This window comes from Aquarana catesbeiana, linkage group LG08 (genome assembly GCF_042186555.1).
Source record: "Aquarana catesbeiana isolate 2022-GZ linkage group LG08, ASM4218655v1, whole genome shotgun sequence".
Lineage (NCBI taxonomy): Eukaryota > Metazoa > Chordata > Amphibia > Anura > Ranidae > Aquarana > Aquarana catesbeiana.
Genome location: NC_133331.1, coordinates 293477359 through 293495810, shown reverse-complemented (window position 1 = coordinate 293495810; position 18452 = coordinate 293477359). Strand labels below are relative to the sequence as shown.

Below are 18452 nucleotides of genomic sequence, written 5' to 3'. Positions count from 1 at the left end.
TCTACAACCACCAAGACTTACTCTGGTCCCAATCACCATTGACACCACCAAAACCATCATCAGAAACCTCCGAGACAGCACATCGCCAAATGACATTATTCCCACAGAACTTCTGAAAGAATGTACTGACATCTTGGCACCCATCATAACATAGCTCATAAACCAGTCATTTAAAGAAGGAATCGTCCTGACCTCCCTCAAGCAAGGCACAATCAAATCCCTCCTAAAGAAGCCTAACTTCGATCCCAAAGACCCAAACGACTGCAGACCAGTCACAAGCCTCAACACCATCTCCAAAATTATCGAGAAAGCAGTAGTACAACAGCTACAACGCCATCTGGACACCCATAAACTCTTGGACACTCTAAAATCTGGTTTCCGCCCTGGCCACGGGACAGAAACTGCACTCCTCAAAATCTGGTATGACACCCTCGAAGCAGCAGATGAAGGAAAATCGTGTCTCCTGGTGCTGCTGGACCTCAGTGCAGCTTTCGACACAGTAGACCACAAAACCCTGCTCACTTGTCTCACAGAAGTAGCTGGAGTTGCAGACTCAGACTTACCCTGGTTTGCATCCTTCCTAGAGAACGATCTCAGAAAGTGAAACTAGGAGCTTTCACTTCAGAAGCATGTAAAATTACATGCGGAGTCCCTCAAGGATCACCCCTGTCGCCCATGCTCTTTAACATCCATCTCCGCCCACTCCTCAAAATCATCAGCAACCAGGACCTACTTTATCACTCCTACGTGGATGACATCCAACTCTACCTATGCATCACCAACAAATAAGACCAATATCAGGCACTGGAAAACTGTCTCTCATTGATCGACAATTGGATGACGGAGAGCTCCCTTAAACTCAATGGATCTAAAACAGAACTCCTCCACGCAAACCGAAACAAAAACCCTGGCACGATGTCCACACCACTCATCATCGTCGGACAACCCATCACCCCCAGCACTAAAGCCAAAAGCCACGGTTTCATCTTTGACTCAAACAGGATGATGGATGCACAAAATGGATCAGTAGTTAGTGGATCCCACTACCTTCTTCGCCTATTGTGTAGACTCATCCCCTTCGTCCCGGGAAGGAGATACAGCAGCAGTAGTTGGAACAATCATCAATTCCCGACTCGACTACTCAAATTCCCTCTAACTAGGACATCCAAAATACCAAATTTCACGTCTACAAATCGTCCAGAACACAGCAGCCAGACTGGTAACCGGAAAAAAACCCTGGGAATCAATCACCCCGTCCCTGAGGACCCTACATTGGCTAGCCGTGAAGGACCGGGTTACATTTAAGACCCTCTGCCTCACTCACAAATGTACACAAGGAAAAGCCCAGCAATACCTCTGTGAAAAAATAAAGCACTACACCCCAGGTAGCCCTCTCCGGTCAACTAACCAGAACCTCCTCCACATCCCCAAGACCCGTTATAAATTAAAAGGCGAACAAAGGTTTACAGTCCAAGGACCACGGCTATGGAACGCTCTACCCGCGGACATCCGCTTGGAAGAAAACCATCTGGCCTTCAGGAAGAGGCGATTTAGTTCGCATATGTAGCGCTATACAAGTTATTCATCCATTATACTGTAATGTTACTTTGTTTATTGTTAACCATCATTTGCTTAGCAGGTACGCAATTCAGCTGCAGCACGGGTTTATTTATTTTGACAGCAACAGCATTTGCTCCCACGATACGTAAAGGCACGACTCCATCGCTGTAGGAGGTGATTTCACCACCACAGTTAAAAAGAGAAGAGCATATATGCCAAAGCATGGGGACAGGGGTGGAGGAGCGAATTGCTCCTAACATTAGGGGTGGATTGCCCCCATGCTTTGGCATATATTTTTTAGGCACAGATTGCGATATAAGTTGTTTTATTGAGTTAATGTTTTATTTCTACCATTGTTTGCTTTTCAATTACACCACTCAGCTGCAGCATTGATTCATTTATCTTGGCAGCAACAGCGTTTGCTCTCACGATAGGTAAATCAGCAACTCCAGCGCTGTAGGAGGTGATTGAACCACCACAGTTAAACAAAAAATAAAAAATGGTGCATATATGCCCATCATTAGAAGTGGGTGGATGAAGGGAGGTATTCTAATGGTGGGCATATTCACCGATCAATCTCTTTTTTCATGCAGCCCACAGGCTGCATGAAAAAAAGAACATCACAATATATGCCCAACAAGGACCAGCAATATAATGGTTAAACCAGAATGATGGCTGCAGGTTTAGGTATCATCTTAGTATCATTCTTTTCAGCCAGCGGTCGGCTTTCATGTAAAAGCAATCCTAGCGGCTAATTAGCCTGTAGACTGCTTTTACAAGCAGTGGGAGGGAACGTTCCCCCCCCCCCCTCCCGCCATCTTCCATGGTTTTCTCTGGCTCTCCTGTCCCACCAGGGAACCTGAGAATGCAGCCGGTGGTTCCGCCAGCTGACCATAGAGCTGATTAGAGACCAGAAGGGCTCCAATCATCTCTATGGCCTAAAAAACGAGCTACGAGCATTTCATGACTTAGGTTTCACCGGATATAAACATGTTGACCTCCTGACAAATGACAATGACCGATATCACTGGACTTGGTTTGGACCATGGACTCTGGTTTGCTAGGACTTTGGCTTGCCTGCCCCGAGGGTCGTCTCTCTGCCCCAAAAACAACTAGTTTAACCACTTAAGAGGACTGGTCCTATTTTTCAAACTCGGTGTTTACAAATTAAAATCATTTTTTTTTTGCTAGAAAATTACTTAGAACCCCCTAGAGAATAAATTGGTGGTCATTGCAATACTTTATGTCACAGATTATTTGCGTAACGTTCTTACAAGCACTTTTTTTGGAAAAGAAAATACATTTTTTGACTTATAAAATAAGAAAACAGTAAAGTTAGCCCAATTTTTTTTATATTGTGAAAGATAATCTTACGCCGGGTAAATTGATACCCCAACATGTCACGCTTCAAAATTGCGCCCGCTTGCGGAATGGCCTCAAACTTTTACCCTTAAAAATCTCCATAGGCGATGTTTAAAAAATTCTAAAGGTTACCAGTTTTGAGTTACAGAGGAGGTCTAGAGCTAGAATTATTGCTCTCGCTCTAACGATCGCGGCGATACCTCACATCTGTGGTTTGAACACCGTTTTCACATGCGGGCGCGACTTACATATGCGTTCATTTTTGCATGCAAGCTCGGCGGGCCAGTGCGCTTTACTTTTTTTTTCTTATTTATTTTACTTTTTATTTTGACACTGTTCTTTTAAAAAAAAAATGTTTGGGTCACTTTTATTCATATTAAAAGAAATGTAAACATCCCTTGTAATAGAAAAAAAAAGCATGACAGGACCTCTTAAATATGAGATCTGGGGTCAAAAAGACCTCAGATCTCATATTTACACTAAAATGCAATAAAAAAAAATAAGTATTTTTATTTATTTTTTTCAATACATTTTTTCCCCCCTTTAACCTCTTCCCATCCGCGTTATAGCCAAAAGACGGCTACAGCGTGGACCTACTTTGCCGGGAGAGCGTCCATGAAAAAAAAACAAAAAACGGAGTTACTTATCGGTAATATTCTTTTCTTTTTTTTTGCCTTACACTTCAAGATTTAAGCCTCACCGGCCCCTCAGTTCTTCAAGAGTGCCTCCGGCCAGCTGGAGAGACACAAGAACACGTCATACTAACCTTTATCCTACTTGACGATCTCATGCGATGAGCTCTTCAGGAGTGTCCAACAATTTGGGTGGATACCCGTGCTGTCCTGAAAGACTCCTGGAAAAAGATGTTACCGGTAAGTAACTCAGTTTTCCCCTGTTCGTCTTTCAGGACAGCACCATAGAGAGGATAAGCGAGCACCTTACCTTAGGGTGGGACTACTGCCTGCAGTACTTTACGCCCAAAAGCCTGGTCTTTTGCTGACAGCAGGTCCAACCTGTAATGCTTCACGAACTTGTCAAAACTGGACCACGTTGCAGCCCTACAGATCTGCTCCGGAGAAGCACCAGCCCACTCTGCTTGAGAAGTCGCCATTGCCCAGGTGGAATGTGCCTTAATACCCTCCGGGGCCTCCAACCCCCCCGACTACATAAGCCTGAATGATAGCTAAACTCAGCCATCTGGCTATTGTACGCCTAGAGGCTTTGGATCCTTTCTTAGCCCCTGAAAATAACACAAAAAAGGAATCAGATTTCCTAGACTGTTTTGTACTATCCAAGTACTGAAGGATGCACCTTCTAACGTCCAATTTATGAAAAATATGTTCCTGTTCCCTCACAGGATTCGAACAGAAGGTAGGCAAAATAATTTCTTGGCCTCTATGAAATCTAGAGGCCACCTTTGGCAAAAAGGCCGGATCGGTTTTAAAAATCACACGGTCCGGAAACACCTGAAAAAAAAAAAGTGCCGTAATAGAGAGGGCTTCGAGTTCACTCACTCTCCTTGCCGTAGTGATTGCCACCAAAAACACAGTTTTGAGGGTGAACAATTTTAACCTGCAGGTCTCCAATGGCTCAAATGGTTCCCACGTGAGGGACTGTAAAACTAAAGAAAGATCCCACACTGGGAAGGGGGAGACTCTGACTGGTCTCTGCCTGCTTAAGGCTTTAAAAATCCTGGCTATCCATGGATCTGTACCTAGCTGTTTTTCCAGGAAAACACTCAAAGCAGATACCTGTCCTTTCAGGGTGCTAAGGGCTAACCCTTTGTCCGCCCCTGACTGCAGAAATTCTAACACCGCTACGGAGCTGCGTACATCGAAGGAACTTTCTGTGCACCAGCTATTGAAACGTTTCCACACTTTTAGGTAGATAGCTTGCATCTCCCTTTTTCTGCAACTTAGGAGGGTCGTCACTAAACGATCCGAGAAACCCTTCCCCTCATCAATTCCTCCTCAGTAGCCAAGCTGCGAGGTTCCACCGCTCCACCTGAGGACAACAGATTGGCCCTTCTTGGATCCTCCTGGACTGGCAGAATCCAGGGGGGTTCCACCGCCAGGCCCTTCAAGATGGAGAACCATGGTCTCCTGGGCCAATGTGGCACGATCAGAATGAGAGTTCTGCTTTCCAACTGGAACTTTCTCAGTACTGCTGGAATTAGTCCAGGAGTGAGGGGAAGGCATAGCACTTGAGAAATGCCAGCTCTGAGCCAGTGCGTCCACTCCAAGCGACCCGTCCCATCTGTTCAGGGAGAAGAAGAGACATGTTTTTGTGTTTTCCCTCAAAGCGAAGAGGTCCACACATGGCACCCCCCACTTCCGAGTGACTGCCTCTAAGACGTCCTGATTCAAAACCCAGTCGCCTTTCCTCAGCATTTTCCTGTTGAGGAAATCTGCTACCTGGTTTTGTTCCCCCTTCAAATGTACCGCCGATAGGGATAGAATGTTTGCTTCAGCCCACTTGAGGATGGTTTCCGCCAGGAACCACAGGGATTTACTTTTGGTACCTCCCTGCCTGCTGAGAAAACACCAGAACCGAGGGGCCAGCAGGACGGTGAGGCTTAAATCTTGAAGTGTACGGCGGTGTTTCCTGAGATGGGAGGAGCCAAGGTCTCTCTATGGTGCTGTCCTGAAAAATGAACAGGGAAAAACTTCCCCTTTAAGAGCATTGGGCAGAAGCGATGTTTGACGTCGCTTCCGTCCTCCAATGCTATGGAGACGAGTGGGAGGCCATCTTTCCCTCACTCGGCATCCAGGCAGTGAGGGGAGAAGAACAGATCGGCTCCGCTGTTACAGACGGCTCCGGTAAGCGGCAAAGACGACCCCAAAGTGTGGCGGGAGGGGGGGGCCCCTCTCCCACCACTGATAAAAGTGATCTTGCGGCGAATCTGCCGCTGAGACCACTTTTATGTGAAAGAGGACAGTATCAACGATTTTTAACGTCAAAATAGCGACGCATAACGACGGCAGCTGGTCCTTAAAGAGGAAGTAAACTCTCACACCCTGACGCTTTTTTTCATTTAGTCCATTATAATAAGTAATTATCAAACTATAGCCACTGTAATCCAGCCTAAAATCGCATATTACTTAACTTGTTTCCAGGGGTAAGGCAGCGCCATTTTAAGTATTGTTTTCTGGGCCCACAGTAGAGTGCATTTCCGCCCTTATATTGAGCACTTCCTGTACTGTTAACCAAGCCTCCTTCTCAATCCAACGTTTCTATGGCAACCCTGCTTCACTGCTCATAGCTGACTTGTTTAATTTCATAGTATTTACTTGTGCCGATTATCTAGTGTTTGCCTATGTCAGTCTTATCAGCTTCAGCTGATAAAACTGCAGTAATGCTGTCCTATGCCCAGGGTTACACTGCATGTGATGTCACATGGTCACATGGGGTGCAGTAGGAAGCTCTGAGTGATTATGAAGTCTCCTGGGATTTCAGAGCTGTGCTGTAGGAAGTCCTGATAACAGATAGACAAGTACACAGAGTGTGCCGTAAATCAGGGGAGATCTGGCCATGCTCATTGACGTCATTCTAAAGAACAAAAAGGATTACAAAACTAAGCAAGTAATGAGATATCTACAAGCAGTGTTCATTAGGGTTTTTTATGCCGATTTACATGGGACAAAGTTGTGGGGGAGAGTTTACAACCACTTTAAGTAGTTAATGGCGGCCTGTGTGAATTTTTGGATTCAGGCTGCCCACAGTTCTTGGATATATATCCATACTGACCACACCACCAACACTTCCGGTCCTTCTCAGGGTCCCTGCACAACGAATTCTCACCTTTGTAGGACTGATGTGAGCCCAGTTTAAAAAGGAGGACATCTCTTGTTTCAAGGAGGCTACATCTTGAGCCAGTTTCCCCAGTGCTGTTTGTAGGACTGACAGAGGTGAGGGGGGCCAGAGCCTCCAATTTCAGGTACACAGGGTCAATAGTTTTATTAATCGCCACCGTGGCTTCCGCATCTAGAGATATGCAGTTCGTTTCGTTCCGAATCGAAATTCAGATAGACAAAATTTTAGTTATTTGGATGTTTTCAAGTTTCCAAATTACAATAGTACTAAATAGAAAACAAAACCGAGGAAAATGACCAATAGAGGATATGTTGGACAAGCAACGACCTGTAGAAGTCACAAATATAACTAAAGTATCGCACAAGTATATCTAATTCGCTGATTGTGATTGCCATTTGCCTCATGCGGAATGCGTTTGTTCGTTAAGTCATGTAACATTAATGCTAAATGTCCTCATGTAACACGGAATTGAACTCGATCTGTATGCTGGAACGTAACCATCTGAATTTGTGTGTTCAATGAAGTTACTTTCAATAAAAAAGATCTAATTTAAAAAAAGAAAACAAATCCGAAATAACGAGAAACAAAAATTTCGTCCAAAATTCGAAAACGAAATTGAAAACGAATTCAAAATATAAACATATTGCTGATTTCCTTCAAAGACTACGTGTATTAGTGCTAGAATGTAGCCATCCTCCAAAATTCAAAAAGAATAGAATAAAATCTACCTGATCAGGTATTTCATAGTTGTCGTGACCTTCCTGCGTGGAATCCCGGGAATACAGAGGACGGGGACAACTCTCTGGTGGGTTCCTGTAGCTGCATGACTCCACCATGGTGTCCTCGCAGAGATCTTTGTGAAACTCTGACACCATTACCCCATCCTCATCCTCCTCTTTTATCTGTTCTTTAACATCATCTTTAGGAATACTCAGGTTTCTACTCTAAATATAAAAAAAAAAGAAAAAAAATTGGCATATAAGAAATTGTAACAATGCAGATAATGTACAGATCATTATGATATTGCCAATGTCTGTTTCTCATCTACCTGATGATGGTGAGGGATGGTGTGACCTTCCTGTGTGGAATCCCAGGAATACAGAGGACGGGGAAATCTCTCTGGTGAGTTTCTGGTATTAGGTGACTCCATTGTGACCTCCTTGTGTCCTACTGAAAGCTCCTTCATCACACCATACTCCTCATCCTCCTCTTTATACTCTTCTTTAACAATATTATCATCCCCAAATTTTCCACTCTGAATATATAAGAAATTCATTGTAACAAACATATGAAATTATAACCACCAATAATTGTTCCTCATCTACCTGATGATGGTGAGGGATGGTGAGGCCTTCCTGTGTGGAATCCCGGGAATACAGAGGACGGGGACATCTCTCTGGTGGGTTCCCATTACTGGATCCATCTGTAGGAAACACACACACTGACTGAATACATTGTTTCTATGTGTTTATCAGATGATGGGGGATCTAGGTGGACCCTCCGTACTGCTCTCTCCTTTACAATAAAGTCTCCTCTTACCCGGTGATGTGAGGGGCGACTGATTGTCCATCATGACGTCCTTGTACAGATCCTTGTGTCCTTCTAAATACTCCCACTCCTCCATGGAGAAATAGACAGTGACATCCTGACACCTTATAGGAACCTGACACACACAATGATACAGTCACCATCCTGACACATCCCTTGTCTGTTACTGGATAATGTCCCAGAATTCCCGGCACCGCTCACCTCTCCTGTCAGCAGCTCCATCATCTTCTTGGTGACTTCTAGAATCTTCTGCATGCTGTGTCTCTCAGGTTTTAGGGAGTCACATGGAGGCACTGTGATGATCACGTGGTCACCTGTCTTCAGCAAAGGAAAACCCTGTATTGGAGAACCAGTAGTTAGAATCCCAGAATCCTCCTCACCTCTCCGGTCAGGTCTGTGTTTTATTAATAGAGATAAGAGTGATGTCATGTGACCTCCCAGAATCCTCCTCACCTCTCCGGTCAGGTCTGTGTTTTATTAATAGAGATAAGAGCGATGTCATGTGACCTCCCAGAATCCTCCTCACCTCTCCGGTCAGGTCTGTGTTTTATTAATAGAGATAAGAGTGATGTCATGTGACCTCCCAGAATCCTCCTCACCTCTCCAGTCAGGTCTGTGTTTTATTAATAGAGATAAGAGTGATGTCATGTGACCTCCCAGAATCCTCCTCACCTCTCCGGTCAGGTCTGTGTTTTATTAATAGAGATAAGAGTGATGTCATGTGACCTCCCAGAATCCTCCTCACCTCTCCGGTCAGCAGGTAGATGATCTCCAGGGTGAGGTTTAGTATCCTCTCAGTCATGTGACTCCAGTCCTTGTCCATGCTCATTGATGTGGTCATGTGATCTATGCGGGTTTCTCTCTAGAGGAATAGAGGAACATTATCTGGACTGTAGTGTTTGTAAAATATCAGGATGGAGATAATAGGCAGGCTGCCACCAGTGGGAATAGTAAAATGTAGGATTGAGTTTGTTGTGTTTTTTCCTTCCTGCAAACCTGTTGTTATATTGTGTCCTACTTCCTCCTTTATTATTGGCTGATCCCAGACTCCCTCTTATAGTGAGGGGGTGGGACTATCCACACCCTATCCCCATTATTGGCTGTTGTGAGGCTGCTGATTCGGGTCCAAGGCTGCACAAGGTATTATGGGTGAGCGAAAATGCTAACCAATCACAAATTCCACCAAAACTCAAATCCTGAAAATTTGTTACAACCCAAATCGGAATCTCATTCATCGTTAACAAGAGACTGCTAAGGTGAGAAGGTGACATATCTCCAAGTAAGTGGGGAAATGTTCTGACCCTGAAGGGGTTAATCTAGGTTTCCACACTATATATGTGTGTATCATCATCTTCTGGAGATAAAAAGACGTCACAGTGACTATGGAGGAAGAGGACGGAACATGACGGGGTGGGGGGGTTACTGGGTGTAAAGATAAAATATTATCTTATTACCTCGTCTGCTGCCACTTCCAGCAACGTCTCCTCTCTACTTCCTCCTGATTTACCTCTCACTCGGAACTGCCTATTTATACCTTGCCATCACTTCCTGTCTGTACATTACATCACTTCCTGTCGCATATAAAGACTTCCTGTCTGGGTGAGATCACCATCTTGTGGAGCTCAGAGAAACTGCAGCCCCGAGAAACGTCTCGTAGTGTGATCACAGGCTTGTCATCGTTGCCAAGAGTTCTGGATGCTGCAGGACGGTCTACAAGATTTAATCTACTGTTCCATCACGTGCCCGTCCCGCAGATTCCAGGAATCTGTGCAGAATTGGCAGTGAGGTGACGACGGCTGGGACGCTCTCTGGGATTCACCACCAGGCACTGCAATAATACCAGACTGTTGGGAGCAATGATCCCCTTTTTGACAGTGAAAGTTAATGGCCTTGTGCTGTTTATGTGCTGTATATCGTTGTAGATGCATACTACGGGAAACTCAGCAGATGCTCAGTTTTGAGCATTCTCTCCCCAGTATCCCAGTAGTTAAGTTGAGTAAGATCACCACCTGGTCAGTAAAGCTACTTCCAACTACCTGAAAATGTAATGGCCTATTATGGGATGATATTTTGCTGGGCAGATAGTAAATTTCAAGCTCACGTTCAATCGCAGCTTCCCCAAATAGTAAATTACATGACAATTTGCACCCAGTGACGACTCTTTAAGGTGCCCCTATGTGTCTGCCTCTAGACTGCTCCTCCACCAAGGTTAAGAAAGCAGCCTTAGCAATGCCCGTGCGGTGGCTCCATCATGGACTTTTCCTTGGAGTGGCTACACTTTGATGGAGGGTCAGAAGAAGGACAGAGGACTACAGTTGGATGGCTGGACAGCCTAGGCTGAGAAGTTGCAGTTAGCCCACTCAGCTGTCACGATCAAGCCCAAGCTTTCAAACTCAAGTGTCTAGTCCAGGTCCACCTACACCACCCAGCTGTCAAGCTCAGACCACCAAGACTGCAGACTGCTCCTTCACCAAGGTTAAGAGAGCGGCATTAGGAGTGTGTGTGCGGTGGCTCCATCTTGGGCCTCTCCTTGGAATGGCTGCACATTGATGGCGGGTCAGAAGAAGGACAGAAGCCCACAGTTGGATGGCTGGATAGCCTATGCTGAGAAGTTGAAACTGGCTCAGTTAGCCCACTCAGCTGCCTCAATCAGGAAGAAGCTATCACACTCAGAGGTCCAGTTCAGGTCCACCTACTCCTCCCAGCTGTCAAGCTCAGACCACCAAGACTGCAGACTGCTCCTTCACCAAGGTTAAGAGAGAGCCATTAGGAGTGTGTGTGCGGTGGCTCCATCTTGGGCCTCTCCTTGGAATGGCTGCACATTAATGGCGGGTCAGAAGAAGGACAGAAGCCCACAGTTGGATGGCTGGATAGCCTAGGCTGAGAAGTTGCAACTGGCTCAGTTAGCCCACTCAGCTGCCACAATCAGGCCCAAGCTATCACACTCAGCTGTCTAGTTCAGGTCCACCTACTCCTCCCAGCTGTCAAGCTCAGAGCACCAAGACTATAAACTGCTCATCCACCAAGGTTAAGAGAGTGACCTGTGCGGTGGCCCCTCATAGACTTTTCCTTGAAGTGGCTGCACATTGATGGTGGGTCAGAAGAAGGACAGAGGCCCACAGTTGGATGGCTGGATAGCCTAGGCTAAGAAGTTGCAACTGGCTCAATTAGCCCACTCAGCTGTCACAATCAGGCCCAAGCTATCACACTCAGCTGTCTAGTTCAGGTCCACCTACTCCTCCCAGCTGTCAAGCTCAGAACAATAATGTTAAATCCCCACTCTGCTCTACTGGAAAGACCCACAAACAATGTATGTATGTGTTATAGTGAATAAGCAGCCGTATTTTAAAACCCCTTAAAAACAATTAAAAGGATATTCCCTCTAGAACAGAGGTCCCCAACCCCTGGACTACTAACCGCTACTGGTCTGGGGGCTTGTTAGGAACCGGGCCACACAGCAGGAGGCTTGATCTGTGCTCACATGGGAATGGAGAGGGGCCGGAGTACTTTAACGCTCCAGAACTGAGGAAGACAATCTGTCCAAGTTCTATTTATATCCCCTCACTGCCCTTCTAAAACTGGCTCTTAGGTCTCCTCATTTCTGGCACCAGACATGTTCTGGGACTACAGATGTGCAGGATGTATCTACAGTGTGGACAATGCGTGTCTGCAGAGGACACACAGCTGGGACAAGACAATTCTGCTCTACTGAGGGCAGCAGGAGGGTGCACCTAGCTTGTGCACAGCGGCAGTGTCAGGGGTGCGCAGCAGATTCTTGCCCTGCAGTGACGGGAGTTCCTCACCTGCTTAGAGTACCGGGACTCTGCCCCTCTTTGCATATTACCCCAGGGTTCCCAAGTGCGTTTCTGGGACCTTCTACCTGCTTCTTACCAACTTTACTCAGCTGGGTACAAAGCACAATAAGTACCTACACAGGTTAGACAAAGTATGGAAAAACGACACTGCAGATGTGAAAGTGACGACATGTTTAGCATTGAAAGCGTAAGTGAGGTAACATTCTTTTGCTTCCGCTGTGTGATGAGACACCGAGCTAACCATGTCGCTAGGTACAGGATCAAAGGTTACACAGTTTCTAGGAAAACGTTGTGTGACAAGCATAAGCGCGGTTGACATGGTCAGCCGACCGAAAGAGACAAAAAGACATTGCACAAGATTGTGACTCGGAATAAGAAAACAACTGCTGCAAAAGTGACTGCAGAGCTCAATCTCAGTCTTCCAAAGCCCGTGTCCACAAAAACTGTGCGGAGGGAACTCCATAAGCAAAACATTAATGGGTGAGCTGCAACTGCCAAACCAATAATGACCGATATTAATGCTCAGAAGAGGAGAGAGTGGTGCAACACGCATAAATCGTGGACTATTAATCAATGGAAGACTGTAATATGGTCCGATGAATCCAACTGTAGCCCCCTGGGGTTTAGTCAGGGAGCTCCTCACCAAATTCCTTCGCAGGGGTAGCTACTATAGTTAACTTGTTAGAGATCTATTGATTTCTCCCTAAGTTTGGCCTTGTTGTACTTTTCTCTTCTACCACTAGGTGGCCGGGCACTTGGTTGTACTAGATATGAGAAGGGCAACTCAAGGTCAGGTTATGGGTATGTGGGAGTCCCAGTCAATTGGCAGGGGTTCTCTTTAATCCCTTGGCCTGCTGGGAGAGCCAATATATTTGGGTGGAGTCAGGTGATCTGTGTTCTGTGCTACCCAAACTGCCATCTGGGTGGACGTGTGTCATCTGCCTCGGGCTGCTAGGCTGGAGATTGGGCCTATCCCGGGGGCATCTGTGTGAGGGCCTATCCAGAAGTAAGAGGGCAGCGCAGGCTTGAGGCTGCAGCTTGCAGTCCAACCAAAAGTGAGGGATCTGTCGGCTGGAGAACCTGATAAGTTCGGAGGTAGAACGGAAGCTGTCGCCATGAAGGGACCAATTGCCTTTACCAGGGACCACAGTGAGTAACTAAAGCAAGTACCGGATCCATATTCTCGCCGAAGGGCATGGTGGAGGATCGGGAAACTTCAGGCGGTGATCAAGTCAGTGACCCAACCAGTGGAGGAGACACATGTAGAGCAGCCTTGTGTGTCAAGCCAGGGACCGAGACGGTTAGCAGGGGTGAAGCTTGAGAAGTATCAGGAGTGCCAAGCTAGGGACCCAGCAGAGAAGCGGGGGTGACGCTTGAGGGGGATATCACTGCCAACTTTGGAGGAGCTCAAGGGATTCATAGTCAGTGAATCAGAGGGTCTAGTGAGAGACCAGGAGCTCAGTGCTGAAGAACTACAAGGAGCAGTTGCAGTGGAGCTGAAAGAACTGATACGTTGAGTTAGGAACTGTTAAAGGACTGTTACCATAGGAGACAGCAATCCTGCATGTGCAGAAGTGGTGCCTTGCTGGGGTTTTTCCCTGTACGGCTGTTCTCCTATTGTCTTGGAGTCTGACAACTGAGTTTGCAACTATCTAAGGGTGTCCTGGCCCTAACCCTCTTTCCCCCAAAATATATAAAAAAGGACTGCCAAAACAAATAAAACCTCTTTTACATCCAAGAAGTGTCTGGTGCCCAATGACTTTCACCATCTTTGCTCCCACTATGCCTCACAACCCACCACTTATTGAAGGATGTCAGCGATCTTTGGCCTTGGAGGTTCTCAGTAGACCAAAAGCATTAAAAGACCTTGCTACACAACCAGGACTGTCTTTTGCCAACGGTAAAGCATGGTGGTGGTGAAATCATGGTTTGGGCAGCCATATCTTGGTATTCTGCAGGCCCCATTATCACACTGAAAGGTAGAGTCACTGCCACCGACTGTGTACAAATTTTGGCCGGCCCATGTTTCCCAAAGAGAGCGCTATTTACCAAGATGATAATGCTCCGATTCGCACAACTGTTGTTGTCAAATCGTAGGTTGACGAGCATGCAGACGAAGTCTCGCATCTGCCCTGGGTGCCGCAGTCGCCAGACCTCAAAAATTTCCCTTCTGGATTAATAAAGTATTCTGACTATTAATAGAGCCACTATGGTCAATTTTGGAGAACAAGGTTCAGGCTTGTTTTCCGCCTCTGGCATTTCTGCCAGAACTTGAACAATTTCTGCGTGAAAAGTAATATCAGATTCCATTATCCACCTTCCAAGATTTATATATTTGTCAATTCCCAGGATAATTCAGGGTGTTTTGGATGCCAAAGGCAGTGTATATACTGTACATATATATATATATATAAATATATATATATATATATATCGTACACTGCTTGCGTCTTTTGGCCTCCTGAGGAAGCGGCCTATACCACGAAACATGTTGAGGATGAAACACACCTGGCTGTGCCCTTATTACAGCACATTTTGAAGCTCTACTAAGTGCTTTATAATTCTGGTGCATTTACTGCATGTACAGGATGACTACACCAGGATGATGAGGGAGCATTCCTTTTTCTATGCAATTTATTGTTTCTTGATGTAATTTGTAATAATTTATGTAATAAATAAATATAAGATTTTTAATCATATCGATCTATAAATGTCTTCATGTGTTCATGGAGCACTGATAAAGTCCTGATGTTTTTTTTTCCTCCTTTTTGGGTATTGATACATATTAAATGATAGGATGTGGTGTCCCTATTCCTCTTTAAACTTTTGGCACTCATTTTGATACCCCACGCAGCTGTCGTGATCAGGCCCAAGCTATCACACTCAGCTTTCAAGCCCAGGTCCACCTACACCACCCACCTTTCAAGTTCGAACCAAGCTCTTAAGCCTCGGCCCAGCTAGCCCAGGTCCACCTACACCACCCAGCTGTCAAGTTCAGACCAAGCTGTTAAGCCTAGGCCCAGCTAGCCCAGGTCCACTTACATCAATGTTTCTCAACTCCAGTCTTCAAGTACCCCAACAGGTCATGTTTTCATTCTCTCTATTATTTTGTACAGGTGATTTGATCAGTTTCACTGCCTTAGTAATGACCACAGCCCTTTCATCTGAGGGAAATCCTGAAAACATGACCTGTTGTGGGTACTTGAGGACTGGAGTTGAGAAACATTGACCTACACTACCCAGCCGTCAAGTTTAGACCAAGCTCTTAAGCCTAGGCCCAGCAACCCCAGGTCCACCTACACCACCCTCCTTTCAAGTTCAGACCAAGCTCTTAAGCCTAGGTCCAGCTAGCCCAGGTCCACCTACACCACCCAGCTGTCAAGTTCAGACCAAGCTGTTAAGCCAATGCTAAGCTCACCCAGGTCCACTTAAATCACCCAGCTGTCAAGTTCAGACCAAGCTCTTAAGCCAATGCCAAGCTCACCCAGGTCCACTTAAATCACCCAGCTGTCAAGTTCAGACCAAGCACTTAAGCCAATGCCAAGCTCACCCAGGTCCACCTACACCAATGTTTCTCAACTCCAGTCCTCAAGTACCCCCAACGGGTCATGTTTTCACTCCTACCTTTATTTTGTACAGGTGATTTGATCAGTTTCACTGCCTTAGTAATTACCACAGCCCTTTCATCTGAGGGAAATCCTGAAAACATGACCTGTTGTGGGTATTTGAGGACTGAAGTTGAGAAACATTGACCTACACTACCCAGCTGTCAAGTTCAGACCAAGCTCTTAAACCAAGGCCCAGCTAGCCCACTTAGCTGTCAAATTGGTAGAATTATTCAAGGAGAACAGAACATTCTATTAATTTTGAGTATTTGAGCTGTCAAGTATTTGAGCCTTCAGCTGTCATGGCCAGGTCCACCTACACCACCCACCTGTCAAGTTCAGACCAAGAACTTAAGCCTAGGCATATCTAGCCCAGGTCCACCTACACTACCCAGCTGTCAAGTTCAGACCAAGCTCTTAAACCTAGGCCCAGCTAGCCCAGGTCCACCTACACCACCCAGCTGTCAAGTTCAGACCAAGCTCTTAAGCCTAGGCCCAGCTAGCACAGGTCCCCCTACACTACCCAGCTGTTAAGTTCAGATCAAGCTCTTAAGCCTAGGTCCAGCTCACCCAGTTCCACCTACCCCACCCCGCTGTCAAGTTTAGACCAAGCTCTTAAGCCTAGGTCCAGCTCACCCAGGTCCACCTACATCACCCAGCTGTCAAGTTTAGACCAAGCTCTTAAGCCTATGCCAAGCTCACCCAGGTCCCCTTACATCACCCAGCTGTCAAGTTCAGACCAAGCTCTTAATCTCAGGCCCAGCTAGCCCACTTAATTGTCAATTGGTGGGATTATTCAAGGAGAACAGAAATTTCTATAAATGAGAGTATTTGAGATATGTTTCAGAACTTAGATTAGAGACCCTAGTTGCATATAGGTGGAATCCTTCAATTAGGCTGACTGAGGCTCGAGAAGGATGGGTCAACAGAGAATATTGCCCAATAGAATGAATTATCCATATCTGGTGGTCCTGTCCCACAGTCACCCAATTTTGGTAGGAGATATTTCAAATCATTTCTACGTTCTTCTCTGCTACAGTCTCCCCTGACCCCTCATTTAGCCCTACTCAACGTACGTCCTCAAAAAAGTGTATTTTTTCCCCCAAAAAAATTGTGTTTGAAAAAACACTATGCAGATGTGACATAAAAAATTGCAAAACCCACCAATTTGTTCTCTAAGGCCTCATGTTTGGGGGTTCAAAGTATTTTTCCAGCAAAAAATACTGATTGTTACACGTGAAAAAAAAGTGCCAGAAAAGGCCGGGCCCGGAAGTGGTTATACAAAACTCTGGCAACCCTGGGTTCATCATTACCTGCCGTTCCCTTTTGACGAGTCTTTGCTACTCTCCTAACTCCCCCCCCCCCCTTTTTTTTTATCGGCCCCACTCTCCACCCTGTGCAGAGCCAGCCTCTTACCTTGGACTCACGGATGGACTCGTGTAGGTATCAGTGGTGGCACGTCCATAAGGGGGGCAGCCCCCCATAATCTACATGCAGGGCACCGGACGTATGGATTCCAATAGGGTTTTTTTTTTTTTTCAAAGCACGTGATTGGCTTCAAAAAGGGTGGGCTCTGCGCCCTCAGCCCACCCACTTTTGTGGCAATAGTGAATATTAGCTATTGTCTTCCTGATTCTCCTCCCAGACAGAGAACGGCCGAGAGGAGAAGCACAGGCTTCCATTCTCCTTCCTCCCTTCCGTCTTGTTGCTGCACATCATCCAGGCGCGCCTGACACTTCGGCTCGGCTCCCCTGGTCTTCGGTCCAGTTGGCTTCCCTTCATGATCGTCTTGGCTCGTTCTGACAGTTGCACCCTTTGACTTGGTCCAGGGCCGTTACACGTCTTCCTGCATTTCGTGGCATCACATCTTCCCAGATACAACCGTGTCCTTCACTTCAGGGGTAAGTGCGGGGGGCTGGTGGGCGGACGGACGAGCGACCGAAGGGGGGGGTTTGGTGGTGGAAACCAATCCTGGGGTTTAAGCCTTAAACATGAACAGAAAGTAGCCTTTTATTGAAAGGTGAGGGAGGGGGGTACTGCGATGGTTGGATAGGTATATAAAATGGATTAGAGGGAAGGATAATGAAGTTGATTTACAGTATCTCACAAAAGTAAGTACACCCCTCACATTTTTGTAAATATTTTCTTCTTTCTTTTCATGTGACAACACTGAAGAAATGACACTTGTCTACAATGTAAAGTAGTGAGTGTACAGCTTGTATAACAGTGTAAATTTGCTGTCCCCTCAAAATAACTCAACACACAGCCATTAATGTCTAAACCGCTGGCAACAAAAGTGAGTACACCCCTAAGTGAAAATCTCCAAATTGGACCCCAAAGTGTCAATATTTTGTGTGGGCACCATTATTTTCCAGCATTGCCTTAACCCTCTTGGGCATGGAGTTCACCAGAGCTTCACAGGTTATCACTGGAGTCCTCTTCCACTCCTCCATGACGACATCACGGAGCTGGTGGATGTTAGAGACCTTGTGCTCCTCCACCTTCCGTTTGAGGATGTCCCACAGATGATCAATAGGGTTTAGGTCTGGAGACATGCTTGGCCAGTCCATCACCTTTACCCTCAGCTTCTTTAGCAAGGCAGTGGTCGTCTTGGAGGTGTGTTTGGGGTGGTTATCATGTTGGAATACTGCCCTGCGGCCCAGTCTCTGAAGGGAGGGGATCATGCTCTGCTTCAGTATGTCACAGTACATGTTGGCATTCATGGTTCCCTCAATGAACTGTAGCCCCC

At 46.1% G+C, this 18452-nt stretch overlaps 1 protein-coding gene and 1 long non-coding RNA gene across 2 annotated transcripts in view; both read right to left on the bottom strand.

Moving 5' to 3' along the window:
- Positions 1-18452, bottom strand: part of LOC141106803 (uncharacterized) — a 164869-nt gene that overhangs the window by 121566 nt on the left and 24851 nt on the right. Inside the window, exon 6 of the mRNA XM_073597730.1 lies at positions 7614-7679. Coding sequence (XP_073453831.1) covers positions 7614-7679 — 66 coding nt within the window. The remainder of the gene's footprint in view (positions 1-7613; positions 7680-18452) is intronic.
- On the bottom strand, positions 8489-9839 carry LOC141105008 (uncharacterized). The gene is made up of 3 exons (XR_012235511.1): positions 9738-9839; positions 9029-9145; positions 8489-8619 (listed from the first exon to the last, which is right to left on the bottom strand). It is a non-coding gene; the product is annotated as an uncharacterized lncRNA (long non-coding RNA).